This window comes from Pan troglodytes, chromosome 9, assembly GCF_028858775.2.
Source record: "Pan troglodytes isolate AG18354 chromosome 9, NHGRI_mPanTro3-v2.0_pri, whole genome shotgun sequence".
NCBI lineage: Eukaryota > Metazoa > Chordata > Mammalia > Primates > Hominidae > Pan > Pan troglodytes.
The window spans coordinates 70,611,474-70,627,524 of NC_072407.2; the positions used below are offsets into that span (position 1 = coordinate 70,611,474).

Here is a 16,051-nt window from a genome sequence, read left to right on the forward strand (position 1 = left end):
TTTTTGTATGCTGGAGTTGAGTCATGAGCACCTCAAGACTGTGGACCGTATTTTTGTGTATCTCTGTCTGCCATGTTGCATCTCATACAATACCCTGCACAAAAACCATCAGTAAATATTTGTTGTATCAAAATGAAATTCTTACAATTTTTTTTTTTTGAGATGGAGTCTGGCTCTGTCGCCCAGGCTGGAGTGCAGTGATCTTGGCTCACTGCAAGCTCTGCCTCCTGGGTTCACGCCATTCTCCTGCCTCAGCCTCCCGAGTAGCTGGGGCCACAGGCGCCCGCCACCACACCCAGCGATTTTTTTGTATTTTTAGTAGAGACGGGGTTTCACCGTGTTAGGATGGTCTTGATCTCCTGACCTCGTGATCCGCCCGCCTTGGCCTCCCAGAGTGCAGAGATTACAGGCATGAGCCACCACGCCTGGCCTCTTATAAATTTTTTTGAAAATTGTAGAAAATTTACCACGCTAACTATTTGTGTTAGTTGCTTTGAAGAGAAAAAAGATACTCCCTTTCTCTTGGAGAAATGTACTCTTGTCTTTGTATGTTTGTTGTTGGTTTTTTACTAGATTCCATACCAGTTCTGGCATGTCAGATAAGCAGATAGCATGCCATTTAGGCTCTAAAGCAATACTTCACATCCCCATTTAGTCCTCATTATTTATGAGGGATACCTTCCAAGACTCCTTTGGATGCCTGAAACCACAGCTATCGAACCCTATATATAGTATGTGTTTTTCCTATACATACCTGTGACAAAGTTTAATTTATAAATTAAGCACAGGAAGAGATTAATAATAACTAATAATAAAGTAGAACAATTATAAATCTATACTGTAATGAATGTTATGTGAATGTCATCTCTTGGATTAGCATGTCTTACTGTATTATACTCACCTATTTTCAGATCATGGTTGACTGTGGGTAACTGAAACCACAGAAAATGAAACTGTGGTTATGCAAGTACTAATGTGAACTCAGGTTCCTTTTAATTGGTCCTTTTGGACTGAGAGCACATCATTTTTACTTTATTAAATCACTGTTCTGTAAATATATTTAAGTATTGGCTTAAACATTGAGGTAACCGAATAAAACATGGTTTTTCTTTTTTGTAGAACATGTTCTTCAAGTATACATGGAATAACTTTTTGCATACACAAGTGGAAATTTGTATTGCACTGATTCTTGCAAGTCCTTTTGAAAACACAGAAAATGCCACAATTACCGATCAAGACTCCACTGGTGATAATTTGTTATTAAAACATGTAAGTTTATTTGGTCTCGTTTTTCTCCCACTCTCTCCTGGTTATAGCAGTTTTCCACTTGACTGTGATGTGAATTGAGGTTTAAAGGGCTTGAGGTTAGATTTCAGAGTCTAAATATTTGACTATCATGTGTTCATTTCACTTTTAACATGTAAATCATTATATAAATCAAGTACTGGACAAATAACTATTAAATGAACAGTCTTGTAAGAAAAAAGGTAAGTGGCCCCCTTATTTGGTAAAATTAATAGGTTTGAAGATATATAAATTCTTTGATGATTTGAAGAATCATAGAAATTTAAATACTATGGAAAACATTTGCACTATTATTTGGCAGACCAGAGTGTAGTTTCTTTGCTGAATACGTGACTGAAAGTCAGGAGAACTGAGTTCTTTGTGATGTTGAGAGTCTCTTCCTGGGGTCTCTTTTTCTCTTCTGTCAAATATGAGATAATTTTACTAAGTCAGTCTTCAGATTTTTTCTTGCTTGGTAGTTCTATGGTACTTTTAAAATTTCTAGCCCACACTTGGTTTACTCGCAAACCTAAAATGTAGAAAAGGCTAGCTTGGAACAGCCAAGTTGATGGGAAAGACAAATGACACCTGAGAAGAACTAGCCCTGCACATTCCAGTATTGCAGCCTACAGCAGTTGTCACTGACTTGCAGACTTTGGGCAAAACCCACCTGTTTTTAATATTAATGCAGTAATGTTAGTTCATCTGGAAGTAAGACTTGCTCACATTTTAAAAGTACAAGCATTACTTTGGATTCTAAGTTAAATTTTTGCCAAGGCATAGTTTTCTTTATTCCATTTTAATTTAGCTCAGGTTTTATATTTCTGTTCTGAATTTTCACAGCTAATAAAACCTGGCTTTCCTTTATAGTTAACTATAGGTAGTTAACTGCACTACCTATAATACTGAGTTTCCTGTAGATGTTCTGTGGAGGGTGTGGATCCTGATTTGAATCTCTGTAGTGTTGTGGGTGTCTGCAGTAGATTGATGATCACATTGCATTTGGCTTAGTAACATTTAGCTTGCTAGATTATGCATACTACTATTCTCTTTAACCTAGAGTTCTGTTTCACTTTAAAGTTTTGATGCTTTGAAGTATTAACTGGAATATTCTTTTTTTTTTTCAGCTTTTCCAAAAATGTCAATTAATAGAACGAATACTTGAAGCCTGGGAAATGAATGAGAAGAAACAGTAAGTAAATTGTTTTTTTGAAAGGAATTCAGTTTGGTTGGTAATATGAGGAAAATAATACCTCCTTGCCCTAGTCAGAAAAAAATGGAAATAATTACATGATACTGGCCATTTTACAATTTAAACTTTTCCCCAGATTATTTCATTGTAACAGTTGTTTTTATAATACTAGTAATTTCTTGTTAGGTCCTCTTGTTTTTGGGGCAAAACCAGTGAGTTCGGAGTGTTCCCCACCTCTGTGCTGCCTTTGAAACTTCCTGGTCCTTTTTGAATGGCTACTGTTCTAAGAGTTATAAGGTTAAAGTTAAGTCCTTGATGATGTGACTTAGTGTATTTGTCCTGGTCACCTTATGCTCAGAACAGAAGGTATCACGTACATATTTTCATTGCAGAGAAGAGTTGCTTTGTACAGGGACCTAGAGGAAAAAAATTGCTCAGTGTTTTCTTTTTAGAAAATGTTTGTTAGCTGATTGGCAAGGTTATGTGAAGTATTCGTTGAGACATGTAAGTAGCTTTGTTACACAAAACGTTTTCTTACAGGTGTTGTCTGTAACAGCATTCCTCTCTAGTGCTCTGTGAGCCTTTATGTCACCCTGTAGATTCTGAAGCATGGTGGCATAAGGGCGTGTTTGGGAAACACTCTAAAGGCATGCTTCTGTGTTTGTTTTTAAGACAGGTTTATTGAGATATAATTCTCATATGGTAAAGCTCATTTTAGGTGTACATTCCTAGGAATTCTGACTGATGCCTGAAGTCACCATCACCACAATCAAGACATTTCTGTCACCCCCAAAATTTCTCTCATGGTCCTTTGTAGTTGATCATTTCCCAGCATTCTTGTTATGTGTCTCTGTGTCTCCAGGAAAGCTAGATGACTCTTGGGAGTCAGCCTTACTTTGTGAGGTTTGATTTTTTTTAAAAAATCATGTAATAAGCACTGCTACTAGGGTTTTGATTTGGCTTCATGTGGGAAATTGGCATTTTGTTTGTTTGTTTGTGGCAAGGGGCTAGTATTGGTAGACCTCAGATACATTCTTCCAAATGGAGCTCTTTGGAGATGCTGTTTGTGGCCCAGTTGACATCTCTGGTTATATGTCTGACTCCGTCTTGGCTTCTCTGTGCCCTTCCCAACCTCCAGTCTTGCTGCCTCCTCATCTGGCCAGGGCTCAGATATCCTTTGTGCCCTGCTCTCCTGGTGAGTCCCGTTTTCTGGAGGCCTGGTGAATACCATTCCCTCTATCTAGAGGGATCCCGAAAGAACTTTCCTTGTTTCCTTGCACAACAGCCTGAAGCAATTTGAAGCTGTGGGTCACCTTAGAGATGGGCCTTTGTTTTCTTTCACTTGTGTACTTGAGGGAGTGCAGGCGAGTGACTCAGTTGCCTGTAGGTAACACCTGGCTCTCACTGAAGAACTAAAAGAGACTCTGAGCAACTCAGTGAAGATTGACTCTGGCCAGGCACGGTGGGAGATGCCTGTAATCCCACTGCTTTGGGAGGCTGAGATGGGAGGATTGGTTGAGGCCAGGAGTTCGAGACCAGTCTGGACAACATAGGGAGATCCTGGCTCTACAAAAAATTAGCCGGATGTGGTGGTACTTGCCTATAGTCCCAGCTACTCAAGAGGCCGAAGTGAGAGAATTGCCTGAGCCCAGGAGTTTGAAGCTGCAATGAGCTGTGATTGCACCACTGCACTCCAGCCTGGATGACAAGCAAGACCTTGTCTCTACCTAAATAATCAACCCTGTACTTTCTTACCCTTAGGCACCCCCAAGCCCTCTAAGATTCTCTAGCAGATACTTTATTTTCCAAGCAAGCCTTCAAGCATAGGATGTTTTTTTTTCTTATTGCTCCTGAAAGGCTTTTCTCTCTCTAAGCAAAAATCTCTGCAGTGTTTGTTTCCTGCTATCTGCAGTCAAAAATCTTTCGTTTGATAGAGCTTAAAATCTTGGCACTTTGTAAATAGGTAGAGAAATCAGATTAATATGAGTTTACTTAATATATATATATATATATATATAAATTTTTTTTTTTTTGAGACGGAGTCTTATTTTGTCACCCAGGTTGGAGTGCAGTAGCACAATCCTGGCTCACTGCAGTCTCTGCCTACCGGGTTCAAGAAATTCTCCTGCCTCAGCCTCCTGAGTAGCTAGGATTTCAAGTGTGCACCACCACGCCTGGCTAATTTTTGTATTTTTAGTAGAGATGGGGTTTTGCCATGTTGCCCAGGATGGTCTCAAACTCCTGACCTCAAGTGATCCATCTGCGTCGGCCTCCCAAAGTGTTGGGATTACAGGCGTGAGCCACTGTGCCTGGCCTGATACAAATTAAGTGTAAAGATTGATCATGGTTGGGAAGATGAGACCCTAAATGGGAAAAGGACAAAGACTGTTTGTTTGCATGTGTTCAGAATGGTGTATGGTCAAGTACTAGTTGACTGTCTCCTATCTTGGCCAAGTCTCACATCAGCTAATATCTTAACTTGAGACATGTCATTGGTAGATAATTATTTCTATTCATTGATATAATAAAAATTTGCTATCTTTTAAGAAAATGAACCAGCAGAATTCTTACCTCAGTTCCTTATAATCCGATTAAGGTTTTTTGTTTTTTTTTTTTTTTTTTTTGAGACGGAGTCTCGCTCTGTCGCCCAGGCTGGAGTGCAGTGGCGCGATCTCGGCTCACTGCAAGCTCCGCCTCCCGGGTTCACGCCATTCTCCTGCCTCAGCCTCCCGAGTAGCTGGGACTACAGGCGCCCGCTACCACGCCCGGCTAATTTTTGTATTTTTAGTAGAGACGGGGTTTCACCGTGTTAGCCAGGATGGTCTCGATCTCCTGACCTCGTGATCCGCCCGCCTCGGCCTCCCAAAGTGCTGGGATTACAGGCGTGAGCCACCGCGCCCGGCCATCTGATTAAGGTTTGAAAAAGTTTCATTAAAAAGATGTAAAATAAAATCACAATAACATTAGGCATCAGAGAAGGTTTATTTGATCTTTTAAAAAATAATGTGTTATTGACAGTGAGTGATGATTTTTGAGATTTGAATAAACTGTGGCCTGTTGACTGAGGCTGCCATATAATCTTTTACAATTTCACACCCCTCCCCGACCATGCTGCATGGTCATATTCTGGCACCTTCCATTCCTTTGTTTTTCTTTTCTTTTCTGTCCATCGTCATTTTCTTCAGTGCCTTCAGGGTTTAAAATGATTATTTAAAAGTCCGCAGTATTTACCGAGTGTTTCATCACTTCATCCTATCAGGAATCTGAGTATTTGTCCTTTACCTCTTGTTAGGGCTGAGGGAGGAAGACGGCATGGTTACATGGGACACCTAACGAGGATAGCTAACTGTATCGTGCACAGCACTGACAAGGGCCCCAACAGTGCATTAGTGCAGCAGCTTATCAAAGGTAAGTTATTTGTGAAATTTGAATTACATTTTTGTTGTGTTGCAGGAAGGATTTAAGGGTCAAGTAGAAATGCATGTAGCATTTTTAATAGTGATTTGTGGGACTTCTTTATATTTGGCAAATTATGTATTTGAATGAGGTTCTTGAGAATGTGTTTGAACAGTGTTGTTTTTTGGCTGTATTTATGTTCATGTAGTTACGGATCATTCCATAAGCATTGGCAGGCTTGGCTGGATTCAGCATATAAGAGTCACCTATTGTCATTCTTAAAGAGCATTGCTTGGTGAATCATGCTTTTGAGTATTGTGAGTGTGAAGTACTCATATGCTAGCAGTTGAGCCACCTCAGCTATAATTTTGCCTTTTATTTTCTGAAGGCCTCTATATAGCCTCTGAATTAAGTTTCTTTAACTGGAATATTAGGGCATTTATCAGCATTTCTTTGATGTCGCTATCACTAAAATGAGGGGTATTGGCTTCTAAAGGACTCTTTCTGTATAGCATTTCAGTTTAATCAGCCCAAGCTTATTTGGAAGAAACTATATGGATGCTTTTTTACACTGGTCCCAAGCCATGAGCCTTCTTCTAAAATGAGAGAACTGTGTACTCTGGGTTTTTGTACCAACAGGATTACCAATCCTGAGACCTATTCTGAATGTGAACAGTCTTTAACATCCATGGTAAAGAATTTGTTCAGTTAAAATCATTTCCCAGTGGGTCTTCCATTTTTTCTTAAGAATGTTTGTTTGTTCAAGAGGCTATTCCCTGTTGAATGTGCACTAAAACCACAGTTGTCACCAGGGATGGAAAAAGTGGTGTGTGCCCACTTCTAATTTTGCTTCTTGAGAGAGGCATAAGAGGTATAAGCCTCTTCCTTGGGCCATTTCACCACACAGTTTATCTTTATGTCCTAACTAAGAAGAAATGGCCATGTGATATGACTGAGTTTTTAGATCAGACTTTCCTTTATGGAAGCTGCTTGCCAGGTGGTACATGTGTACACTTGTGTGAGTGTGCACACATGCATGGCTGTTTTAAACCAGAATTATCAGATGACTAGTTAGGCCTCTAAAATTACGTCATGGTTTGATTTTCTCAGAAAAGCAGTTGTTTATCCTTTTCTTTAACATTTCTCTAGAAGGTAGAATTTCACTATTACCTGTGTATCCACGTTGGCCCATGACACAAATATTTAGGAAACATGATCTTAGAGCAATTTGAGAAGCCATACTAGGTTCTGTGGAACATTCATTGGCCAGCTGCCAATGAGAGCATTTCAAGAAAGTGTGCAGGAGCTGTCATTTGCAGCATTTTCTAGACTTAACTTGACCATGGAAAAAGATCCCCCTACCCCCGACACGTTAAACACCTACCACCTTTCTCAGAAAAGCTTGTTGGAAACACACTTTCCAGGTTAAGCTTCTACCAGAGCATTTTCAGAAACTTGTTAAGTTCACAAGCTACCTTAGGGCTCTTGGCCTAATCAAGCCTATACCATTGGGTAGGGGGATTCTGGTTCCTGAAAGTCCATGGGATTTGGGCCTATGGAAGGTTTAATAATTCCATTTCTCTAAGAGCACTGGGCTGGCTGTCACCCAGTTTCTCAGCTGGGTGACTCACCATTGATGAACCAGGTGAGTAGGCCCACTTTTATATTACCTGCTTACTTTATTTGTCTATGTGGAGGTCATTGTGGTGATAATGCTTTTTTGCTTTTCTCACTCTGAAGATCTTCCCGACGAAGTCAGGGAACGATGGGAGACGTTCTGCACAAGCTCCTTAGGAGAAACTAACAAGAGGAACACGGTAGATCTAGTAGGTTTTACAAGGTTACATTTTTATTCTTTCAGTGCTCTTAGCCTTTGCCCATTTATTCAGAAAGATGTAAAAGATCTTCCATTTACCTCAGTAACTGTGAGCCAAAGATAAATTCTTATCTCTTTACCAGGGAGAGAGGTCAGTATTCACAATATTCTTGCCCATTTGTCTAGTCCTCTCCTAATTACCTGCCTGGGATGACAGAAGGATATTGAGAAGTCACTGATTTCTGCTCCACATCCTACTTAGTGTCCATTTCCCTCCATGCCCTGCTGCCGAGCACCTCAACAGCCTCTTGCCTTCCTTTCATTCTGCTGGGTTTGTGGCCACATGCCACTGATAACCCTGGGTGCTTAGGAAAGTGAAAGATTCAGTTGGATATTTTTCTGATATTATTGAGTTGAGTATACCCTCGTTTTACATCATTCCCAATGGGGGAATATTTTGTAGATGACTTTGAAACCTCAGCTTTAAAATTTTTTTTACCAGAATTGGGACTTTGAGCCAGGGAATAATGGCATTGATAATTTTTTTAAAAATTATATTGGACTTTGGAATGTATTTTTTGGTTTTTAAACACATTAAGTTTTAAGGTAAGTATTGCTTTGTTTCTGCTTTTAAAGATGGGGAAAGCATTTCCTTTTACAAGTACATGCCAGCTGATAGTCGAGGGGTGGCCTTTGCTTAGACAGAAGCAGCACGTGACTCGACATTGAAGTGTTTATGTTTGGCGTTTAATTCTATATTTCAAATTTGGCAGTGGCAGTCTTGAATTTCTAATATGCAGTAACACCTTGACTGTTAGGAATTCAATGATCTGGCAGCCTGAAGCAACAGGGAAGCAGGCTCTGAAAGCCAGAGAGCAGCCACTTGGTCCTCCTGTGTCACTCCCTGGAGGGCTGTGCCTCCTACTTTGTAGATTGCCTAAAAATATGGTCATCTTTTTCCAGACTCCTGACAGAGTCACACTTTTTAAGCGGGGAATAATGATAGAATTAGGACGTATTAAGAGTTGGAAGAATTATGAAGTTGAGGTAACTATTAAAAGGAAGCTATGTGGGGCCATTTAATTAAAATAGACCTAAGGCCTAATAGCCCGAGTGTTTCTGTGTACCACAGCCCAGCCGAGAAAATGACATTAGTATTGACAGCCCTGGGTCATCAAGGAAGGGTTAAGTCATTTTTAATGAATATTTTACCCATTGTAGATAGATACTCGGACTATCGTTTAACTTGAGTGTTCTGGATAATCAGGGTTTTTTTTGTAGAATGGAATTGTCCTCTCCCATACTGTTAAATCATACTGCTTAATTTTAGAGGTTCCCATGTTGATTCCTTTGCAGGCAATATAGTCTCTTTTAAGGGGACTATTGTCTTGTCTTATAAAGGAATATTTAGTAATCTGATTTTGTTTGGGAAACTTCTTTTAAAATTATCCTTTGATTGGCTTAAAAGTTAGAAGTCAAAAATGTCCAATTAAGCTTGTTACCAGACTTTTAAACAATTGTTTTTATCTTAGGTAACTCAAGCATATTTCTTTTGTGAGCAGTTCTGTAATAAAGAAGGACTTCATTACAATTCAGATAATGCTCACTTACTATATAGTATGCTGTCAGCAGATCTGCTCTGGGATTGTGTGTAAATGTTACTACATATATCCCCGTAGAAGGGTGTGGTCATCCCGCAAAAATAAAACGTTCAGCCCCTGGTAGACTGTGTTAGAAAAAAATTATTTTGGGCTCCATCTGTCACTCAGATTGCGTCTCGGTTCTTCTTTGCTTGCTCTGCTTTTCTGCCATCATACTCGGACTGCATAATCTAAAGTCAAACAAAATCATAAGTTGGCTTATAAAGCAAAAGTGGTTAGATTGATAGGGCCCTTTAACATTACCTATATCCCCTGTTGAGTTAGCCCCACTCCAGAATTTTGCTGTCTGTCGAGACTTTCAGGTGAATCTAAAGACTTCTTCAATTCTTTATTCCCGAGCCCTTTCTTAAATACCACTTCCGTTTAGTCTTAAGTCCTTCTGATAGGGAGTTTTGCTTTGTAGTATTGTGAGGGCTACAGCTATTCCAAGTGTTTAATATGCTTATATAGTAGGTCTAGGCACCAAGGAGATTTTAATTGTATCCTCCAGGCCGTTCATTTTCCTGTCCAGAATGTGTTCAAGCTGTATCTCAGTGGGGTTGGGTACCATGTTCCAGGAAAATATGCAATTGTAAATATTATTATAAACACAACTTGGTAAATGCAGTGGGCCTTACCCTTGCAAAAGTGACATAGAAAAAGAGTGCCCATGTTTGAAATGTGGTAGTTACACTTGCCTTCTTAACATGCTTGTCACTGGAATTGGTAGTTAAATAATAGCTTGCTTATGCCCTGTTCCCTTTCCCAAATAGATAAGATTAGATACACTGCCTTGACTTCCTTGATTTTAGAATAGCTTGGCTACCTCTCTGGAAGTCATTTCAGGTATATTCATAGAAGTGGAGTCAGCCCAGTTCAGCACCACGTGCTTAAGTTAGTGCATTGTTAACCTGACATGTTATTTTTCTGTTTACAGCAAGGATACATTCATTTATACACTGAACACTTTCCTGTCCTATTGGCTGTGTACCTGAGGACTTGCTCACTTCTTTTGGATAAGCTGTGCCCAGCCCCAGGCTCCTATCACTTCTGTAACATTTTAGTTAAATTCTCTCTGAGATACTCAAAGTGCTTTAATCTTTTGGCTCCATCATACCCAAATACGTGCACAGCAGATTCATATACTCCCTGTGTTTTTATGTTTGGAGTTTATGATGAACAAAAGTTGGTGTTTTAATGATATCCAAAGACCTCTGTGTTTTGACCAAGTCCCCAAACTAAAAATTGGCAAGGATTTAGGTAGAGTGAATTTAGAGAACATAGGACATGTTTTTGTACTGACTTTGAAAAATTTGAGTTTGTTTCATTTTTTGCCCTCTTCTCCAAGGGGGAAAATGTATTTAAAATTGTTGATGCTTCTTTCCCATCATTGACAAGACAGTGTGTAGAAGAAGAGATGTAGAATGATCTGAATGTGTGCCTGTATTAATCACCAGGAGTTTCCACAGGTTGGGGTGAAACCTGAAAGTGGGTGTTTCTAACTAACCCTAGGTTATGTTGATGCTGGGGGTCCTCAGTGGGACCATACTTTGAGGATCAAGGAATAAGTCTCTAGCTTTCACTTGTCACTAATACGGGCCTCAGAGTTTAACAGTCATTTCACACTTCTGATTTCCCTTGGGAACCTAATCAGCCAAAGTAAACACCAATTTGCTTTTTCCTGTAACAACAGTTAACGAAAATTTTATTTCGAAAGAAGATAATATCTCCGAAACTGTGTGCACTACAATAAGAGTGCACTTTACTTACGGTATATCTAGCTTGGCAAGAGTGTTATATACTTGTTGCTTTTTGCTGTATTTGTTTATATTCAGTGATTATTAGTACTCATTAATTCGGTAAATATTTGAGTGCCTACAATGTGCCAGACACTGAAGATACAGTACTAGACAAGATTGGCAAAAATTTCTGCTTCAGTGGAGATGGATAAACAATGAGTAAGAGACACGTGTGCACACACAATATGTGTAATATACAGTCATGCACTGCATAATGTTTCGGTCAGCAATAGACCGCATATATGACAGTAGTCCCATAAGATTAGAATACTCGATTTTACTGCACGTTTTTTATTTGTAGATACACAAATACTTATCACCATGCTCCAGTTGCCTCAGTATTCAGTGCAGTACTGTGCTGTGCAGGTGTGTAGCCTAGGAGCAATTGGTTGTAGCAGATAGCCCAGGTCTGCAGTAGGCTCTACCATGTGAACTCTATGATGTTTGCATGATGACAGAATTGCCTTTGTCACAATGTATCCTTGTCATGAAACAATGCATGACTGCGCGTGTTTCAGATGGTAAGTGCTAAGGAGCCAACGCATGGGAGGGAGTTAGGGAGTCTTTGGGGCAGGTGTACAGTTTAAAATCTGGTGTCAAGGAAAATCTCACTGGGAAGGTGCATTTGTGGAGTGGAGAGGGAAGAGCAAAATGCAGAGGACTCGAATTTGGGTTGTTCCTAGTGTGTGCAGGGACTTGCATGTTGTCCCGTGTGGATGTAACAGTAAGCAAAGGAGAGAACAGAAAGACTTGAGGCCAGAAAGGCGCCAAACAGCCAGATTTTCTACAGCTTTTTAGTCTATGGTAATTTTGATCTAATGAGAATTTGTTAGGTTTTGAACTAAAAAGTGCCATACCTTGATGTATATTTTTAAAAGATGGCTATGGCTATTGGGTTGAGAACAGACTGCTAGGTGGGGCAAGAGCTAGGAGGAGGGAGACTGGGGAACTGCCAGCCATGACATTAGTCCAGGTGAGGGGAGTGCTGGCTTGCACTGGGGAGCTGATAACAGACTTGGTGAAGGGCGATGGGTCTGGAGAGGGATTTTGGCTCCATTTTGAAGGTAGAGTGGACATGGTGGGTGGGCTGGAGGAAACAAGATGACCAAGGTTTCTAGTTGAAGAAGAGTGAAGGTGGCAGTTACTGAGCTGGAGATGCCTCAAAAGGAGTGTGTTTGGAAGTGTAGATCAGGAATTCAGTTTTGTATACATCTGAATAATGAACCGATGGGATTCTGATTAGCAAGTTTCCCCCATGGGTAAATAATCTTTTTTTTTTTTTTTTGAGACAGAGTCTTGCTCTGTCACCCAGGCTGGAGTGCAGTGGCGCGATCTCGGCTCACTGCAAGCTCCGCCTCCCGGGTTCACACCATTCTCCTGCCTCAGCCTCCTGAGTAGCTGGGACTACAGGCACCCGCCACCGTGCCCGGCTAATTTTTTGTATTTTTAGTAGAGACAGGGTTTCACCATGTTAGCCAGGATGGTCTCGATCTCCTGACCTCGTGATCCGCCCGCCTCGGCCTCCCAAAGTGCTGGGATTGCAGGCGTGAGCCACTGCGCCCAGCCTAGGTAGATCATCTTTTTAGCTCATTTTGTTAATGATTTCAGACTCAGATGGTGTAGGTAGAATCAGACTCACATCTTCCATTAATGTAATTGTGAAGATGTGTGTGCATTGTGTTACTAATAAGTTGCTAAAACTAGTTTCATTTTGGAGAAAGCATTTTTAAATATCTTCTAGTATTGCTTTGAGGATCCAGTTTAAGTAGAACATGCGAAGGGGAGGTCACAATGTCTGGCACATAGTAGTTCAATAAAAGTTAGTTTCTTTCTCATCTTTAATTAAAGAGTGTTAAAATCTTATTTTGTAGGAAAAAGCGAAAGTGTGAATGAGGATACATCGAATCCTATTTTAACTTAGACAGCAAGACTTGGCTAAGAGTTGCCAACTCTGTTTTGTCCTATTTTGCTCAGTTCTTTGCATGGCCTTCTATTTCTGTGCCCCACCATGGGGTTACACCCCTAAAACACACTGGCCCAGCATGATATGTGTGCTGGCTTGCCAGCCAAGTGGCCCAAAGCTCCTCTTGAGTGCACTGCAGTACAACCACTTGACCTGCTCTTTAACATAGTCCTGTGAGATGCCAGCTGCCATGACCAAGCAGTATTCCCACTCCTCCTCTACACTCTGGCAAGGCTTTCCTGGAACATCCCCATGCCCACATCTTTACCCAGTAACTCACTAAAGCCACTCTTGACTCAAGCAGGTACCGTTCCTTGATCACGGAATCTACCTTTGATTTCATCAGGCCAGATTCACAAACAGAATGGGAGTGCTTTATCTATACCTTTGAGAGGATGGAGAGTGAAATAACTGGAAACACTGGGTTATCACAGCTTAATTTCATCCAGGCTTGGTGTCTTTACCAAAGATGGTTGGGGAAAGGAAGGGAGATTCTTCTTGTTCAGGCAGTGATTTGCTCAGAATTTTACAAGACATACCCTATACAGACCTATTTGAATTCTACTGTGGGTTTATTGAACCAATGTTGGAACAACTTCGCAAAACAGACCAGGCCAGTTAGGTACAGCTTCATGAGTTGGCAGGTAGCAGCAGCCCGTGTCTTCCCTAAGATGACATTCCCTGCCCAAAACACTTCTATGAAAAGTACAGAATAAACAGCTCAGAGAATACAGTGTAAGTTACCCGCAGAAATATAGTACTTCTTTCTAGAAGTTTACAAACTGTCCATGTTTATCCCTTGCCATATAGCAATCACTACTATTAGTGCTGTACTTAATTATTTGTTTATCTGATTTCTAATTGTTAATGCTTCCCCCAAATATTGTGTGACATTTGTAATTAATAAAAATCACTTAACGATGAATTGGTGAGCAGTTCATGTTTGTGTTTTTGCTTAATTACTGAAAGTTGGTTGTAAGTTCTGGGGGCAGGGTGCACATTTTCAAGGGTAGATGATTTGGGGTCTTTTGTGAGTGGGAAGCTGTCGACTCAAGTCACATTTAGTACTACTAGACAGTGGTTTTCTTAGTGTGGGCAGGAAGTCCAAGAATTTGAAATGGTTATATTTAAACCTGACCTTTTGAGTGGCGCACTGGTAATCCCTGGGGATTGCAGTTGGACCCTGCAGGCCCCGTACATAGAAAGGGTTTCTATGTTTCATCTGTGCCATTACCTCTGTCTTTCTTTTTGTAAACATTTAATTGGAGGTGATTATCAAAATCACTTAAATGGAGTAACTCACCTTTCTTCTTGTCTGTTTTCTGGTGATGTCAGTAGTGAGGAGTGGAATAACTAGAAGGGAGTGGCAGGGCAGCAGCCTGGCCCGAGGGAAGGAAGGGTGCCCTTGACACATTGGGCGGGTTTGGCAGCTTAACTGTGACTGACTTTCATTTTTTTCTGTTACACGTTGAGAAAAAAACTAAATGTGATTTTTCCATAAAAATGCTGATACAAATGTCCAAAACTTTTCTATGTTAAATAGTCTTTTACATTTTTATGCATATAGGTTACAACCTGCCATATTCATTCATCCAGTGATGATGAAATTGACTTTAAAGAAACGGGTTTCTCACAGGATTCTTCTTTGCAGCAAGTGAGTCACGCCTAAAGCTTTGCTTTTTGTTTTTATTTTAAATGCTTAGTTTAGTTGCCTTTTATGAATCAGCTTCAGAGTCAGATTATGTATTAGAATGTGATTTGGGGTTTCTTATTAGTTAGACCAAAGCATTTAAAATAGGAAGTGCTGGGTAAATGAAAGATAGATTTGTATTGGTTATGTTTCAAGGGATTGTTCCATACCTGATAACAGTGATGAGTCAAGTACATTTTCAGAAGATTTGAATGAACTGAATAGTTAAGAAGGCATCTCACACATGCTTGTTACACAGACCTTTACAATAGTTGAGTTGTTGCTTAAAGATTTGTGTAGTAGAGATCTGCTGGTAAAAATAATAGAAATAAGACGTTTAAAATGTAAGTAAAAGTAAACTCTCACGAATACCCCTGATGTAAGTTCTATTATAGTTACATCTAAAGTAAATTTTTAGTTGAAGTAATTCATTGCAACCCTTCTCTGCCTGCCCCTGAATTTATCATCTCCCTTTACCACCTGCTTATAATCTTTGTGGGGGAAAGCCTCGATATGAATAATAAATGTACTGATTTATCATCCATTGTTAGTTCTTGGAGAAGTGACAAATGATTTCACTTCTCTGCTAGGTATGGGAGTGAAAAACAGAAGCCCTTTTGCAGGCTATCAGCTTTTCATATGGAGAAGTTGTCCTTAGCCAGGACCAGAATGCCTTGGCTTACATGTTGCTTTGGTGCAGCAATAGAATTAAACGGGGACACCTTCCCACCCAGCACGGAATGTTGTTGCTTGGCTTCTTTTTTTTAGTCTCTAAGCTTCGTCTTAGATGAAGCTTCACATGCTTATGCTGGCCCTGTCTTTTGGCTTGTAAGTCTTATACCTGTCATATTCCAGTATTGGTTGAGCTAAGCAATTGTTTGATTTTAATACTCAGACAGTTTAGAGTTTACCTTTCCCAAATAGGTCTGAAGTAGCATTTCAGCATTTGGCTGACTTCTCTGTTGATTCTTGACACTTCTGCCTTTGACAGCAGATTTCCGGAGGTTAGGGTCAGGAAGTAGCCAGTCCATAGAGGGCACTGTTGAGCAGCTCTCACAGCTTCCTGCCTTGGCTTGCTATTAGGCTGCACGGGCAGTGGCGGTGGCCCACCATGGCTCATTGTGAGCCCTCGTGCCTGCAAGCAACCCTTTTCCCAGAGCGCTCTGGTATTGTCCCAGGAAGCACCTGGACAATGGGCTCTCCCTCCACTGAGGCACCTGTAGAGTACTGAAATAGTCCACCCAGTTGGCCATGAACCTGAGTGCTGTACA

General features: G+C 40.4%; 1 protein-coding gene across 50 annotated transcripts in view; it reads left to right on the forward strand.

Moving 5' to 3' along the window:
* PPP6R3 (protein phosphatase 6 regulatory subunit 3) overlaps positions 1–16,051 on the forward strand; it is a 153,984-nt gene that overhangs the window by 106,141 nt on the left and 31,792 nt on the right. For 40 of the 50 annotated variants that reach the window (XM_001173771.7, XM_009423582.4, XM_001173705.7 and 37 more), the window contains 5 exons: positions 1,120–1,269; positions 2,412–2,476; positions 5,769–5,884; positions 7,613–7,698; positions 14,658–14,744. In XM_001173771.7, the coding sequence (XP_001173771.1) occupies positions 1,120–1,269; positions 2,412–2,476; positions 5,769–5,884; positions 7,613–7,698; positions 14,658–14,744 (504 nt within the window). The remainder of the gene's footprint in view (positions 1–1,119; positions 1,270–2,411; positions 2,477–5,768; positions 5,885–7,612; positions 7,699–14,657; positions 14,745–16,051) is intronic. The other 10 variants (XM_024347293.3, XM_024347298.3, XM_063783133.1 and 7 more) reach the window with 1 other exon arrangement.